The sequence below is a fragment of the Pavona decussata genome, unplaced genomic scaffold, assembly GCF_977016875.1.
Source record: "Pavona decussata unplaced genomic scaffold, jaPavDecu1.1 SCAFFOLD_208, whole genome shotgun sequence".
In the NCBI taxonomy this organism is placed as follows: domain Eukaryota; kingdom Metazoa; phylum Cnidaria; class Anthozoa; order Scleractinia; family Agariciidae; genus Pavona; species Pavona decussata.
The window spans coordinates 281,285-296,945 of record NW_028145613.1 but is presented as its reverse complement, the minus strand read 5'-3'; the positions used below and the strand labels follow the sequence as shown (position 1 = coordinate 296,945).

The 15,661-nt window shown below is 39.7% G+C and overlaps 1 protein-coding gene across 2 annotated transcripts; it reads right to left on the bottom strand.

Moving 5' to 3' along the window:
* Positions 1–4,324: 4,324 nt before the first annotated feature.
* Positions 4,325–15,042, bottom strand: LOC146460682 (uncharacterized). 2 transcript variants are annotated; one of them, XM_085087907.1, is made up of 8 exons: positions 14,901–15,042; positions 12,636–12,778; positions 12,251–12,410; positions 11,582–11,694; positions 10,450–10,596; positions 9,219–9,432; positions 8,654–8,884; positions 4,325–7,777 (listed from the first exon to the last, which is right to left on the bottom strand). In XM_085087907.1, the coding sequence occupies exons 1-8, from the start codon at positions 14,917–14,919 to the stop codon at positions 5,523–5,525; spliced, it is 3,282 nt and encodes a 1,093-aa protein (XP_084944033.1). In that variant the 5' UTR covers positions 14,920–15,042; the 3' UTR covers positions 4,325–5,522. The 2 variants fall into 2 exon arrangements, with proteins under 2 accessions (XP_084944033.1, XP_084944034.1); XM_085087908.1 differs by lacking the exon at positions 14,901–15,042 and adding an exon at positions 13,226–14,891.
* Positions 15,043–15,661: the final 619 nt, after the last annotated feature.

Genomic DNA, 15,661 nt, shown 5'->3' with positions numbered 1-15,661 from the left:
GTGCTGCCCAGTAGCTTTCATTTGAATGATCAAACTTTACGATTTCAGTCACGGACTCAAGCGTTAGAGCAATGTTACATAAGGGTTTGGGGGTACAAAGCGATGATGTGAGACGACAACAACTAGAAGCTGCTATGGTATGTGATGCAAGTGTATAAACTGAAGCTGAAGAACAAAATAAAACACAATAGAATGCCGGATGAAAACGGATAGCTTCACTCTGCAGTGAATTAGAATCGGTCAGCATGAAGATCTATTGGTTTGGCGGGAAGAAAACTGCCTTTCCGCCATATTGAATTAAGAGCATCGAGAAGACACGAGGAGCTGGGTTTTTGGGACCGCTCCGCACACTAAACCGTGCTCCAAGCCACCAAAAAAACACTTGATTTTTAAGCTCCCAGCAAAAGACAATTCTTTAAAGTGAAGGTTGGAATTGGGTCTCAAGGGTGCCAATTTAAGAAAACAAATTAGACTGTGTCTTATGTCGACACAAAGTATTTGCTCAAAAGGTAGTTTAAATTTATGAACGTTGTCTGAACGTTAGTTAATTAGAAACAGCGAGAGAAAGAAAACTCGAAGATTGAATCACATAGGAAGCCACAGCTTAGCCGTTTTCATAGTCTACTCTTTTTTCAACATTACGAGACGTTTAATGGGTGTTCGTGAGTGGAACAAAGTCATCAACAGTGTTGAGGAATTTTTGCTTATCAAAATTATTACATTTTTCTTGTGCGTGGGTGGCTACACTTCACAGAACAAAACAAGCTCTTAATAATAAGAAGAGAGCGTTTAGTGAGACTGTAAGCATTCCAAATTGTTCCATTGCCGAAGTCTTTTAATACTCGCCAGTTACACCAAACAAATGGAAAAGATCGGAAGAGTTAAGAATTTAGGGTTACGACACTGGCATAGTTCCCACAAAAACAGCAAAATTGCTAACTGAAACGTGATTAACGACGACCTCCGCGCGCCACCAAGGAAGAGGCATGACAGGTATTTCCTATGTGCCTGGCCTTATCTAACCGCAGCTTAACTTTGTCTTAAATGAAACAGATCATCTACATCAACTTCAAGACTATGAGATTGAATGTTTACTATCAAGTATGCGCTAATTTCCCCTGCCAGGAGTTCCATATCTGTCATATATAGGCTCGGATCAATAACAGGATTATTTGTCTCTAGTATAACGGTACGCCCAGCAAAAAAAAGTGAGTTGGGTCTTAGCCAAAGGAAGCATTGATCTCTTTTAGGTATTACACAGAATTGTGCCAAACAAATAACGACGAATTTCTCGTTCATTGATAATCGGTGGAAACCAAATGGCGTTGGCACGTTACCCTAAAAGTGCTTGAGCAAAAAACTGGAACAAATCCCAAAGTTGATCTTATTTGAAAACATTAGGAATAGGCGGTTTTCGTCAGAATAATCAGTCTGAAAGTTTCAATTACCGTGAGCGGTATACTGTAGTAAACCTAATTAAGCAACCACAGGAAAATACGGCTCAATAGCTTTCATTTGAGTGGACATTTTACAATTTCACCCATAGACTCAAACCTTAGAACTACTTTGCACAGAATAATAGACAGCACCACGAAAAAGTACCGCTCAGTAGCTTTCAGTTGAATGGCCACAGTATAGGATTTCATCTACAGACTCGAATCGGCGAATCATCTTGTACACTAGAGCATAATAAACAGAGCACCAAAGAACAGTACTGCTCAGTAGCTTTCATTTAAATGGTCACATTTTAGGATTTTATTCACTCTTTAAAAGTTTGATTTTATAAAAAGTGATTTAAGACTCAGTACTCAAAGGTAGTATTCTCCTACAAAACCACAATGTCGATGTGCTGTTCTTAAACTACTGAATTCCAGCGAGAAGCTTTCCTTTTACGTTGCTAGAATCGAATGTCCGACTTTAACTTCCGGCTCTTTACTTGCGGTTACATAATCTGAAAAAAGGCAGTACAATCCCAAAGCAATTAACGCCCGCAATCAAGAGGTATACCTTTCAAAGAACTTGGAAACCAGAAAGTAAATAAACAGAGTTAATAGGGAGCTTAAGCAACGCTGACGCCGACGGTGACGACGGCAACGGCAACGAAAAGGTCACCTCAAATATATCTTCATTTCATTTGTGCTACTTCGCGATTATTTCAAGTCGCTCAACTTTTAAGAAAATGGCGGACTATCCAGGAACCAAATTAGAAGAAGTGGCATACAAGTTAAGAAAAAAATTAAAAATTCACCGCCGTGCTTTCACCTTCTCCACAAGACCTTAAATGTGGTAATTTCACGTTGTTGTTTTGCAGAGGACGAAAAAAATGCACCAAAATGTAAAACGCACGTACAGAGCGATTGTTTTTGCTCATTATTAAACCTATTGTTTTGCGGCGTTGTCGTTGCCGTCGTCGTCGTCGTCGCCGTCGTCGTTGCTTAGCTCCCTAATAACTCACATTGACGTGAACTAAAAAAACATTTATACGGCGCATGCGCAAGCTAGCGTTAGCCGCGTCCAGCCGCACCTTCTACTCAGTATTAACACGGTTCGAAATTAAGGACGGTGCCTCCTTTTGCTACTGCGCATACCCTCTGCGCATCTTGCGATGGTCAGAGAAGCTCTAATTTCTTAAGGACGGTGCCGACTAAATCCAATTTTTGGCTGGTTTATGAATATGCAGAAAAAGCAGATCTTGGCAAGTGTTATTGAAATCCAAAAAGGAAATTGGGGGTAACTAAACATTTCTCGGACTGAATTAGTTTCAAGCGGGAAAAAATTCCATACATTGTTTTGTATTTTAAAGGTTTTTAGAAATATTGTTGATTAATTAATTGTTTTTCTCAGAGGTCTCTTGTCGACGTCAATTGGAATGTTTGTTTTGCTTGAAAAAAAAAAAGCGATCAAGGAGACTACGAAGTGTCTCTAATTTTTCTTAGGCATGTCCCTGAGATAGATAAGGGACTGTCTGTTCTAAACCATAACGTGAAGCGTCTTTACTTCTGACTATAAGGTGCATTTTTAACTTCTTACGGGGGCTATACCAACTATTTTTACGGTGACAGTTTGAAAAGACAAAAGCGACACACACCTGGGGAATCTCAAAACAATCGTTCAGTTTTGTTTTCAACGTTACTCTTCTGGTTTTCTGAAACTGCAATTGAATTTCTGACTGCGGATGGACAGGTTGCAAATGGATTAAAACGGCAATTTTTCCAAGTTCTTCCCTTTCCTTAGCAAAATCGATGCATGATCATGAATGTTTGGTTTATCAGAGTTGATGACTAAAGGTAAATTGGCCACCGAAAAGAGATTCGAGTGCTGACATTTCGAGCGTTAGCCCTTCGTCAGAGGAAGGACTAACGCTCGAAATGTTTCTACTCCCCACAGACGCAGCACTGCACCCTCTTATAAAACTGATTATGGCGGTTTCTCAATCAGTTGATGTGTTGCTCTTTATGTTGTAGGAGCATTTCATGCACACGACTGGTGGTGCTTAGTTTCAAACTGATTATGGCGGTTTCTCAATCAGTTCATATGTTGCTCTTTATGTTGTAGGAGCATTTCATGCACACGACTGGTGGTGCTTAGTTTCAAACTGATTATGGCGGTTTCTCAATCAGTTCATATGTTGCTCTTTATGTTGTAGGAGCATTTCATGCACACGACTGGTGGTGCTTAGTTTCAAACTGATTATGGCGGTTTCTCAATCAGTTCATATGTTGCTCTTTATGTTGTAGGAGCATTTCATGCACACGACTGGTGGTGCTTAGTTTCAAACTGATTATGGCGGTTTCTCAATCAGTTCATATGTTGCTCTTTATGTTGTAGGAGCATTTCATGCACACGACTGGTGGTGCTTAGTTTCAAACTGATTATGGCGGTTTCTCAATCAGTTCATATGTTGCTCTTTATGTTGTAGGAGCATTTCATGCACACGACTGGTGGTGCTTAGTTTCAAACTGATTATGGCGGTTTCTCAATCAGTTCATATGTTGCTCTTTATGTTGTAGGAGCATTTCATGCACACGACTGGTGGTGCTTAGTTTCAAACTGATTATGGCGGTTTCTCAATCAGTTCATGTTGCTCTTTATGTTGTAGGAGCATTTCATGCACACGACTGGTGGTGCTTAGTTTCAATGCCGCCACAGTTTTGAGCCTCGCAGTCGTTTTTAGGGGAGGGGGGTAAAAAACAACAGGGTGGGGGACCCCAAAACCTACAAGTCGTAATGACATGACCTTTTTAACGGTGGTATGAACGAGGAGGAACGGGAGGAGGGTTGATTGGCATCTCTGTTATTTACAGTAATTTTTTCACCATACAACTCAACACTTACATCATATTTTTATTACTTTTTCAGTAGGTAAGTCACAGTAAACAGAACACCTAAACGTACAGACAATGCTGACTATTCAAAAACATTGCGTCATAAACAAGAAAATTGAATGGGATCTTTATAAACTTGCTCGCTTAAATGTGGAATCACTCGAAAAAGAAAATGTACGCCAAGAGAATCATTGAATTGTTTTCTACACGATATTCCCTGTCAAGCGTTATGCTCCACTGTTCGTTTGCTAATAAATAAAATCATCAAATAATTGGCGAATAACCATTAAGACAAGCACGAAGACAAGCCTGAGGGGTGTGGGGGCGGGTATTGTCTTTGACGAGCTGTAAGCGGCGTAATCCGCGTGGCGGCTCTACCGCCAGAACTTTACCTTCAAACGGGCAATACTGTCTCTTACTCAGCTTATGCGTAGATATGAGTTAACGACAGATACTTGAAAGATTCAACGAAGAGTAAATAGATTAACGATGGAACGTTATTCTATTGACTTTGGAAAGCAATTGTGTGATATTCTCTTTAACTAATCACAGCAAAAGCCTGCTGTGGAAGAGATGCGATGGTTTATTTTACGGCTGTGGATTAAAGAGAATGATGTATGTATATGCTGCTGCTTTCAGAGAATCAGAAATAAAAAATTACAGGCAATCGTGTCTAGCCTTGCGTCCGTTTAACACGTTTTCTGCGTTATGGTCAGCCGGATGAAATCACTTTGGTTAAAACGACACTGTATAGAAAATCTCTTACTAGTAATGATGCATCTGAAGGCCCTTTCAAGCCTTCTGCTGAATGCCTCCTTACAAATCAGCGGATCTACGATGGAAAACGTCACGTTACATACTCGCGTGATCTGAGCTGAGCCAAACTTGTTTTGACGTTTTGTGTGCGATTCTTGTTTTTTAAAAGCGGCTTAAATAGTAACTACTTCTACTGAATGGCTTCTCAACTCTCCGTCAGATCCTTGTACTGACAGAAAAGTTAAATGATTAACAATTTCCCAGGAACGTTTAAAAACGCACGTCATGATAAATCAAGAGAATCTAACATATTACCGTTACCCCTATTACCAACTCTACTCTTCTGTACATTTTAAATCACGTTTCAATTAACACTAAAAATATGTCAGCTCTCTGCGGAAAAAAAAAAAAAAAACAATAACAGAATGAAAAATAAAGAGATCAATTCCTGGCGTTTTGACAGTGCCTGGCAACCACCGCAACCATAGCAACAACAGCAACACCCACAACCATTGCCGAAGCAATCACGACGATCACAACCGAGGACACGACGACAGCGTTGTCGGAAGTATCAAGCTGGACGACTTTCTCGCATTTAGTGTTGTTACCAGCGGTCGCCACTGCTGTGATATTATGGGCTGCCAGTGTTTTGTTCGTCGGTTTAACGTTGTTATCTTCGTCGTCGTCGATGTAATCAGTGATTTCACCAATGCCAGGTTCGCTGGGAACATGGACAGCACTGATTTCCGACTTGCTGTTAGCACTTTGAGGTGAGGTTTTATCTTTGTATTTTCCGCCTTGATTGCTGAGTTTCCTTGATTTCGGAACATGCAGAGTGATTGTATTGCCTTCCACGTGCGATGAGATGGAATCTGCTTCCTCGGTCTCGGTTCCCACAACAAGGTAGCGGCGACCATCGATTGTGATGTTACCAATGAATTTATGAACACTGGCCTTCTTCGTTTCTTTGGACGGTTTGTGCTTGGCAACAATATGTTCCCTTTCTTTTCCTGCTATATGGTAAGGCTTAGGCAGAATCTTTTGATCGCCTAATTTTCCAAACACCGAAACACCTTGTGGTAATCCGGTCAGACCCACGCCCATGCCTGAGCCCACGTCTTTGCTGGTCAGTGGTTTGCTAGTTGCTATTGGCCCTTGTTTTTGTGAAGTGAAGTCCTTCACCTTGCTGCGCTCATTGTGAGCTTCGTCGATAACATCGAAAATCTTCGGAATCTCCCGCTGGCCGCTGCCGCCGGCGGTATACGAATTCGGCATCGACGATTCATCGATAATATCGAGAATTTCTGGCAGCGTTTCGTGCGGGTGTGAGCCGAGCAAGGCGGGCTTGTGAGTTAGCTTCACTGGTGATTTTACAGGAGGCAGCATGGAGACTTGCTCTACATGGCTTGAGGCGAGGTGTTTGGAGAAGCCGTGCTGTCGAATCAGGCTTTGTACGTCACTCGGCACGAGAGATTCCTGAGTCGGCCAGGCATGTACCGCGGGCAGTTGTTCGGTTGGTCGCACAATCAGCGGGTTAACATACTTGACAGGCTTAGAAACTATGTGTTCAACTTCTTTCACAGTGTCGGAAATTAACTTGTCTCTACTTGGAGGAGGCTCGGTCGTAGGAGCAAAGCCAACACCTTGATGCTGAAAGAAGCCTTTAAGATATCCTGTTGGACGGAAAGGTTTCGGTCTCTGTGCGGAATAATCCAGCTTCTTTGAAACTATCGACGCAATAGCTGGGGGTATGGATGGCGGAGGGGGGGCAGTGTTCATGGTCGCAGCAGTAGAAGCCGTAGTAATCGCTGGAGGTGCCGTGGTTGGCGTGGTAGCCGTGGATGTGGTTGTTGCTATGGTTGCCACAGTTGGCACTGCTTCCTTATGGGCGGCATTTTCCCTGTGAGGATCCCGAAAATTTATAATAATATCTTGGACTTCCGAAGACGAGCCGAACGGGTTTCCACTTGTGTTATTACTGGTTACAGGACCTTGATTTCTCATAAACTGATCGAATTGGTTCTTTGGGGGACTACTGGGAGGTGTTTTGGGTGAATCGTAGTAAGAATTAGGGTAAACATAGTCGTTCATTGTCTCATCAATATCGGGTTTATCTCGCCATGGTGACCAGATTCCCCCGTGATGATCAGGACTTGCTCCTTCGTCCGCTTGAGGGTACACCGCGGGCGTGGATTTGTGATAATAGAATTTCAGCCTGTCAATCATGACTTTCAAAGTGTTGGGCATAAAGTCAGCCAGGTTATGATACTCGCATGGGTCCCATTTAATGTTGAACAAACAAGGCTTTTTCTCGGGCATGCAAATCGGTGCTTTCGTGTACAGAAGTGGATGCGGGTGTTTTACTGTACAATCTACAGCAGCGTCTTGTAATAGGTTCGGCTTGGGCACCTGGTCTAACTCGTGCAAGGTTTCTGGCCTGGGGTACCAGTCGCTGTAGAAACTACGATTCTGATGTACGATCATTTTATAGTCCCCAATCCTAAGAGCTGCCTTTTTCTCTCTCAAAGAATCCAGGCCGTGCAGGATCTCGTACCGTGGGGACTGACCATCATTGGAAATCGTGTCCCAGACATTGAAACCGTCAATAGCTCCCAGGCTCTTCACATTTCCTCCAGCCAACGCGTAGAAGGTTGGGAGCCAGTCAGAGGCGTGTAACAATGCTGTGGAAACTCGACCTGAGAAGAAGAAAGATGGTGATTGTGTCAGCCATTGTAGTTTAGATTTCATTCCGTTCGCATGCAGTAAGATATCAGAGAGTAGGTTAAAAGTAGGTTAAAAAAGTGAGGCGTTAAAAGAGGCTGGTATTCTGTCACTCTTGGACAGACGTGTCACTATCTGTAAAATTATTTAACGACATTGTAAGGAAGGAAGATCACAAGCTGGCTAGCCTGCTATCTCCTATGGCCAGCACTTACGCTCAGCGTTTGAGAAATAAGAGATGTTTTGACATTCCAGTCTGTCGCACTGATCGTTTTAGGGAATCTTTTATTATTAGCAATTTAATGTAAACCCTTATTGTAATTTATTCTAAATTTTAAATTTCAAATATTTTTATTGTTATTAATCTTTTCTTTTTTCTTGTATATTGTACATAATTTAGTTGTACGACTGCGAGGTATAATGTCTAATAAACGATTTATCTATTACTGTATTTACCTAAGAAGCGATTATATAACTTTTTGCCGCCAGGTTGGTGAGAAAAACAAAGGCTTTTTGAACCTAAAAATGCACGAAGGCTAAAGGAAAGTTCACTACCTTCTCTTTTTGCCTTTCTTTAGATTTTTGCCCGTACAAACTGAAAACTGTTGTTATTGTTGTTGCTGCCGAGTTTTGTGTGTGTTTTAGTATTTGAGAGACACGTTGAATTTTAAAATAGATTTAGAAGTAGAACTCGATCTGATATGGGCATGAAAATACCCAAAGGTATAGGGTTTAACAACTGATATTCGATGAAGCGAGAGAAAGTCGTGACAACTTATTGGGATCATGAAATTGGTATTAAAAGAGGAAATTGTTCTAAAATCATAATTTCTGCAGACAATTGGCCTTACCTCTCTTCTTCAGAAGTGGACTGTGAACAAATCCAACCCCACGTACTCCTCCCTCCCACAAAGTATTTTTGGCACCTCGCAGAGGATAATTTGAGCCCGCACTGGCGTCCAATCCACCAGCGGCTCCTCCGTTGTCAGTGGTGAATATAATGATAGAGTTATCATAAAGTCCTTTCTTCTTTAACGTTGTTACTATTTGGCGAACTGATTCATCCAGGGCAGACACCATACCTAAAACCAAACAATTATTATGATCAGTGTTCGGACAAATAAAAAATCAAGCAGGAAGTTAGTGAGAAGCCATGTCCTGAGACTATCCTAATACTAACATCTGTTAATTTTAAGCTCTAAGATTAAAATCAACATATTAAAATGTCGAGACGCTCAAAACTGCAACGTAGACTGAAACTGGCCCTCAGTTTTTGCGCGAAGCCTGAGACGAGTGTTATTCGGTGACATCAGCGAGCGAGGGAAGAATCTAGGCCAAAATGAGCCGGAAAATACCTGTGAACCAGGCTGTTCTCAAACTAAAACGAAATACAGGTAGAACGTTTTCCCTTCATACCTGCATAAGTTCTTCTTTGTTCGTCTCCTATGTAACCGAGCCTATCAAGATATTTTTGGGGGGCCTGGAGTGGCTGATTCTCATTCCCAACATGCACCGCTTGCTGTGCAAAGTACAGGAACAAAGGCTTGGTGTTGTCGTGATCGTTGATGACTTTGTCAGCTTCACGAGTAAACAGCTCGGTACCGTATGTACCTGTTTCATTATACACCGCCTAACAACAACATGAAAAAGACAGTGTTAAAATAATACTCAGGTTCAACACAACCACACATGGCAAACACAGTATAAGCTATTCAGGGCCGACCATATGGGGAAAATTGAGCAACGACATAAGAAGGTCAGAAACTATAAATATATTTAAAAACCGCATAAGAACAATAAACTTGAGTGAACTGATCAGCGATGATTGTCAAAACTGTCTTTTATGCCTTTATTAGCTACGTTTTAGTAATGTACAGTAAGAATTCACGATTTTAATTTATATATATTATTATATAATTAGTATTGTTTGTAAATAGCGATTTTTAACAATGTTTTGTTCAGTTTTTGTTTATATTGTTTTTCTGATTTATAGTGCCCCAATTGGCACAATAGTACGTGTTAGATACTTTGACACTCAAATAAAGTCATTATTATCATTATTATTATTATTATTATTATTATTATTATTATTATTATTATTATTATTATTATTATTGTTGTTGTTGTTGTTGTTGTTGTTGTTGTTATTATTATTATTATTATTATACGCAGTAAAACTATCTATATGCACAGTATAAGAAAGCACCACAGGGCGCGTAGCGTAACCTGTGAGCCAAGCGAAACTTAAAATAGCACGTGAATAAATCAATAAATTATATATACATGTATAAAAAATATAAAATATAAAAAAATATATAAAAGTCATGGTCTAAAAATATAAAATATATAAAAATATATAAAAGACATAGTCTATATAAAAATGTATAAAAGTCATAGCTGGTCTATTCATGGCTGGTCTATCAATCTTGGTATATTATTAACATTAAAACATTAAATGGATGCTTGGATCATGCAATTCCAGTCTTTTGATTGGGTTAAATTGTGTTAAACTTTCAGAACCTTCACACAAATTTCAAATGTCGTATTTGATTGGCATGATAGACCCTCTCTGTGTCGCAAACACTATAAACCTCTTTTACGTCATGCTCTGGAAGAAAAATGTTATTATTATTTTAAAATTACTCACAGCCAAGTCTCTTCTCAAATCCAGTCCATAACTTCCGTCATAGGTCACGTGACTAAAGTAATCCTGACCGGAAGTCCAAAAACCGTAAAATGAGTCGAAGCCCCTGTAGGTAGGGGTGAACTCCTTAGCGAAAAATCCCAGCTGCCACTGCGGGAAGAGAACATAAAAAATACATTTAAAATGCACGACTACAGTAACTTAGTGCTGAGTTTACTGTCAACCAATTTTGAAACATTACAGTTGATTTACATCAAGCGTGACCAGTATTTTTGAAACTTGAAATTTGAAATATACATGTCAGTGGAAATAATGTGATGGAATATGTTAAGCCTGGTGAATAAATGAGAATGAAGTATTAATCAGTAAATGACACAGGCATACTCGGAAAAAATCCGAGTGCTCCTATCAGGAGTCGAACCTAAGACCTTCCGATTACTAGTTCGGATGCTCTACCACTGAGCTACAGGAGACTCGTGGAGGCTAAGGCCATTAAACTAGGTTCATGGGACAAATATCCTGCATACTGCTAGGATTGGAATGTCAATGTGTGGCATATGCACAAAGGAAATAATGTGATGGAATATGTCATGTCAGGTTTGAACATCGCCAACGAGATTTCAGAGTTCCCGTACAATTTCCCTAGTTTATCGACGATATAGAGCTATTGAATTTTTTTTAAATAATAGCATCAAGTATTTCAAAAAAAAAAAACTATTCTGACTGTTTGTTGTTGTTGTTTTTGTTTTTTGCTCTTCTTTTTTTCAGTTAATGCCTCTTTTTCGGAAAGATTTCCAGAGAAATCTAAAATGCCGGACATTAAAAAGAGGAATTCGAATGTTCATATAATTCTCTGAAATACATGTCACGCGTGACGTAGACTGACTGTAAATACTTGGTTAATCAGGGTCATTGCCATTTAAATTACTTCTAAGAATTTTATGACCTATCGACACAACGTTCCCTACTAGAAGATTTGTACGTTCAATGAGTCCTTAAAGGATGAGGCAGATCCGACATAACACTGGTAACAATGTCCATCTTGTCGGTCTTGTTTTCTCAAGGGAAGAAACTGTCCATGCGCAAAGAAACCAGAAGAAGTACTTTCGACACTCCTCACTCTTACAAAGCCTACCTTTCCTACAGCGTGGGTTGAATAACCTAACTGCCGCAGATGTTCGGGCAGTAGCTTTTCTTTAAGTGGCACCCCAAAGGGCTGTTTATTGTGGATAGTGTCGTGTTGAAGCCCTGCAAGAAAAACAGTGAAAATTATATTTAGTCTTAAGTATACAGCTTGCCACTAGGCTGACAAGTGTACGGTTTGTCTCGTAGGTATGCAGAGTATGCACAATGTTTCTTTCAAAGCAGGGAAGTTATTCGTTTGAGAGGCTTTGGTTGACTGGTATCACTTGAAAGATTCCAGGAGCCCTGATAATTATCTTATTCTTTTGTTGATAAGAGCATGGGTACCCTGTGCTCTGCAGGTTACCCATAAGGTTAAGTGATCACCAGTCTCAACGTAGCTTAAGTCACGTGTGATGCGTAAGAGAAGACTACCAGCAGACTTTCTTTTCTGACAGGGAAGCGTCCAATCTTAGGGATAGTCACACAAGAATGGAAAGCCGCGCGGCGCAAAACGCGCGTGTGTGACTCGACGCGCGATGCGGAATTTCCTCGCGGCGGTGATCTGTGTACGAGATTACACAATTCATCTTGTAGCTCGTAATTTTTTCGTCTTGTTCTCCTATCCCTAAAAAAAAGAGGTAATGTTCGTTTTCTACACTTCCTTTGATCCGATTATTACCTAAATTAAGGGCGTATTTTCCTGTCATGAAAGCCGCCCTTGAAGGTGAGTCCATCGGCGACACGTAATAATTATTCAGAATTACTCCCGAATTCGCCAATCCATCTAGAGTGGGCGTAGGGATCTGGGACGAGCCGTGAAAACTGACGTCATCCCAACCCTGGAAAAAATCAAAGCGAACAAATGGGTTAAGAAACAACAAAGAAAAAAGTTAGCATACGAGAGGCAAGCTATGACGCACAATTCAAGTGACATGATTAAGAGAAGGAAAAAACAACTGTTTACCGTAATAATAAAGCTAGCGTTACCTAACCTCTACCAAATTTTGTGAAATGAAAAAGTAACGAAGGCAAATTATACGAAACAGAAAAGGAACTTTACTCACCAAATCATCGGCTACTATCATAATAATGTTGGGCTTCTGTGCAGATTGGGTATTCTGTGCACTACCCCAGTAAATTGAACAAAACAGAACAAATATTCTCATGACCATTAAACTAGAACTGCATCTACAGGACGCCATGTATTCTACAAGAAAAAAAAAGGTCAAACAAAATTAACCAGCTGAGTTTCGTCTTAATGTTATTCCCTTCAAAATAACGCGAACATTCAGTTGTTGGAACTATTTGGTTCATAAAGAACGATTATTTCGCTCTTAAAATTAATTTGTTTAATCAACAGATTTTAAAACACCCTAAACGTGTGATGACTTCATTGAAAATCTTTGAGAAGTGCGCAATTTTTCGCCCTGGAAATTTGGAGTCAGCTTTCGTTTTTAAATGGTTTCTTCATGGTTGATTCAATGTCAATTGGAAATCATGTAGCCATTGGTTATTCACTGGTTTACGCTATGAGTGAATTGAAAACAAATTCATGGTCACTACACGAAACTTAAGGAAGCCTTCTTTTGTAAGGTTTCTGATCATCGAATGCGATGCAATGAACCGAAAAGTTTTTAAAATCTACTGTGCTTACTCGATCAAAGTTTACAGTTCATAAATCCATTTCGCCTTTTTCGTCTTCTGGGCTTTTTGGCATTTAAAGAGTTTCTCGGCTCTCACCGGAACTTTTTTTCGTGAAAGCTGTGTTCAAGAAAAGAATCTCCAACTGATAACCAGCTCGTCATGAAAGGAAAACCCGCAGTGGAGTGATAAGAAAAAATAGTTACCTCGAACGAGTTAGGGGTCATCAGTGACAGGTACCATGACGAAAATATGTGAACAACGATCAACAGCTTAACAACTGTGAGAATTGTGTGAAACGCTTGAACACAAATATGAAAATTCACGCTTTCTTGTTTTCTGTTTGGTCTCGGCCTTAACAAAAACGAACCACGCTGATTCATACAAAAATATTTACTCTAAAATCTCCAGAAATTCAAATTGATTTAAATTTATTTTTTTGAATCCACTTGTTCCGCTCTAGTTACGCTAGGTTAACACCCTTCTACAAGTGCCAGATACAAGTGATTAGGCAGCTTGTTGTTAGTGTGTAGTCGACATATTAAAATATTTTTTATCTTGTTTTCTGATTGTTCTTCACCAGTAGAAAAATGAATGAACTGTATTTCATAAATGTCAAATTTATTTAAATTTTCTGGTTCTCCCAAATGTTTCAAACCAAATATACATTTGAGCCGGCATGGCATTGCTTGTAAGTATTGCTGAGTATTAGCGGTTCACATCCAGGTGGTGTTTGAAGGAAAAAATTGTTAATCCGATTTGTCCGACAAGTATTTTATAAGTTGAACCCAACCAATCGATACTTATCAGGGCAAAAAATGAAAAAGCTTAACCAAAAAGAATAAAATATTAGAAGGAAAAAAAGACACTTTTGGTTCAGAGGCCCTTTAAATTTACCAACAAAATTAAATAAAGCAATTACTAGGTGACGTTCAGTTACTATAATTTGCTGAAGATAGTGTGTTTTGCGTACTAAATTACTATTAAGAACTTACTAAGGACTTCTAAAGACCGTTCAGTAATTTAACTTTTCCCTCTTTATAGTCCTTTACAAAACATTAATTTCTTCTTCTTTCCTTCAAATTGCCACCTTGCATTTCGTTTGACAAATTTTTTAAGTCAATCGAAATTACCTGTTTTAAATGTATCGATTAACAACGCCTATAGCTATCGCTGAGAAGAGAATCGTTGTTAACTTCCCAAAGATTTTGATTTCCTAGTCTTCGGACTTTCCCGTTTTTGAGTTCTTTTGTGATTTTCGATGATGGGCGTTCATTATTTATTCATAAGCTATCTTTGTTTCGATTTTCAGTGAGTCAATTCGCTCGATTACGGCTTTCAAATCACCGTACCTCCTTTAATAACCTTTCATCCTTGTAACTTCACAAAATAGGAAAATTTGATATTATAGAAAAAATTCCTTCTCCTTGAAAGCAACCGAACTAAAGAAATCGCAAAAAAATCGTTGGAAATGTAGTTCCAAATATTTTTATATACTGCTCACGACTGGTTTATTTCCATCGCAATATTTAGCCTTCGTATTCATTTTATCTCAATTCTTAGCACAAAAGAAACTTACGTCTATATTTACTAGACCTTAATTACTCTCGCACAGCTGATAATGAACTTATCTACTCCAGCGGTAGACCGCTTTGCGTCATAAAAGACCATAAACTTTGGCATCTTACCTCGCGAAGAAATTCCCATGTTTCTTTATCCGTTGGTCCTGACAACACTTCGTGGTGTGAAACAAACAAGATCCATTCCTCGCGAAATTGACACAATGTTCTAGAGATGGCTAATCACCATCTTGTAGAGAAAAAAACGTTTATTACAGCTGCGTTCAAAACAGACACGAGCAACGACGTCTCGGCTCGTTTAAGTTTACAAATGCCAACAAGCCGCTTTTCCTAATTTGGCTTAAGATCAACAGGTTGCACCCGCTAGAAAAAGACCCGCTAAATTATTGAAGGCGCGAAAATACGAGAAAGCCATTTGAATTCGCTACTCAAGCGTGAAAACAACGGGCCTATACGAACGTACAAATGAATGTAGTGCCGCTTGCACTAAGGACACAAATGATGGACTAGAAGAATGAACTCTGTAGTGTATGTTTAAGTGCTAGAGTGAACCTACTGAGTGTTAGCCCAAGTATGGAAATGAGAAACCACTCAAGGTAAAGAAAAAACACCCACGACCTCCGAAAACGTAGCATCCGATTTATGACGAGGCCGGTTGAGTTAAATTCTTCGCGATTCAAGACAAAGCGTTGAAAGGCTTCAAATGAAGGTCGTGAAACACTGCAACGCTAATTGGACGATTCGAGGAAATGTTGGTCAGATTTTAGCGGTTAAGAAATAAAGTTTAGAGAGCACAGCGTTTGTTCGGCGACTTTCTCTCATTCGAGCGATTAGCCTTAGGTGTTTTAACCACATCAGCTTCATCAGAT

Bases quoted from the DNA above. Each gene is read 5' to 3' on its own strand.
- LOC146460682 (XM_085087907.1), bottom strand. The intron at 10,597-11,581 runs GTAGGCTTTGTA...CTCTTCCCGCAG, and splicing joins CAACCCACGCTGTAGGAAAG to TGGCAGCTGGGATTTTTCGC. The intron at 9,433-10,449 runs GTGAGTAATTTT...TGTTGTTGTTAG, and splicing joins ATTTGAGAAGAGACTTGGCT to GCGGTGTATAATGAAACAGG.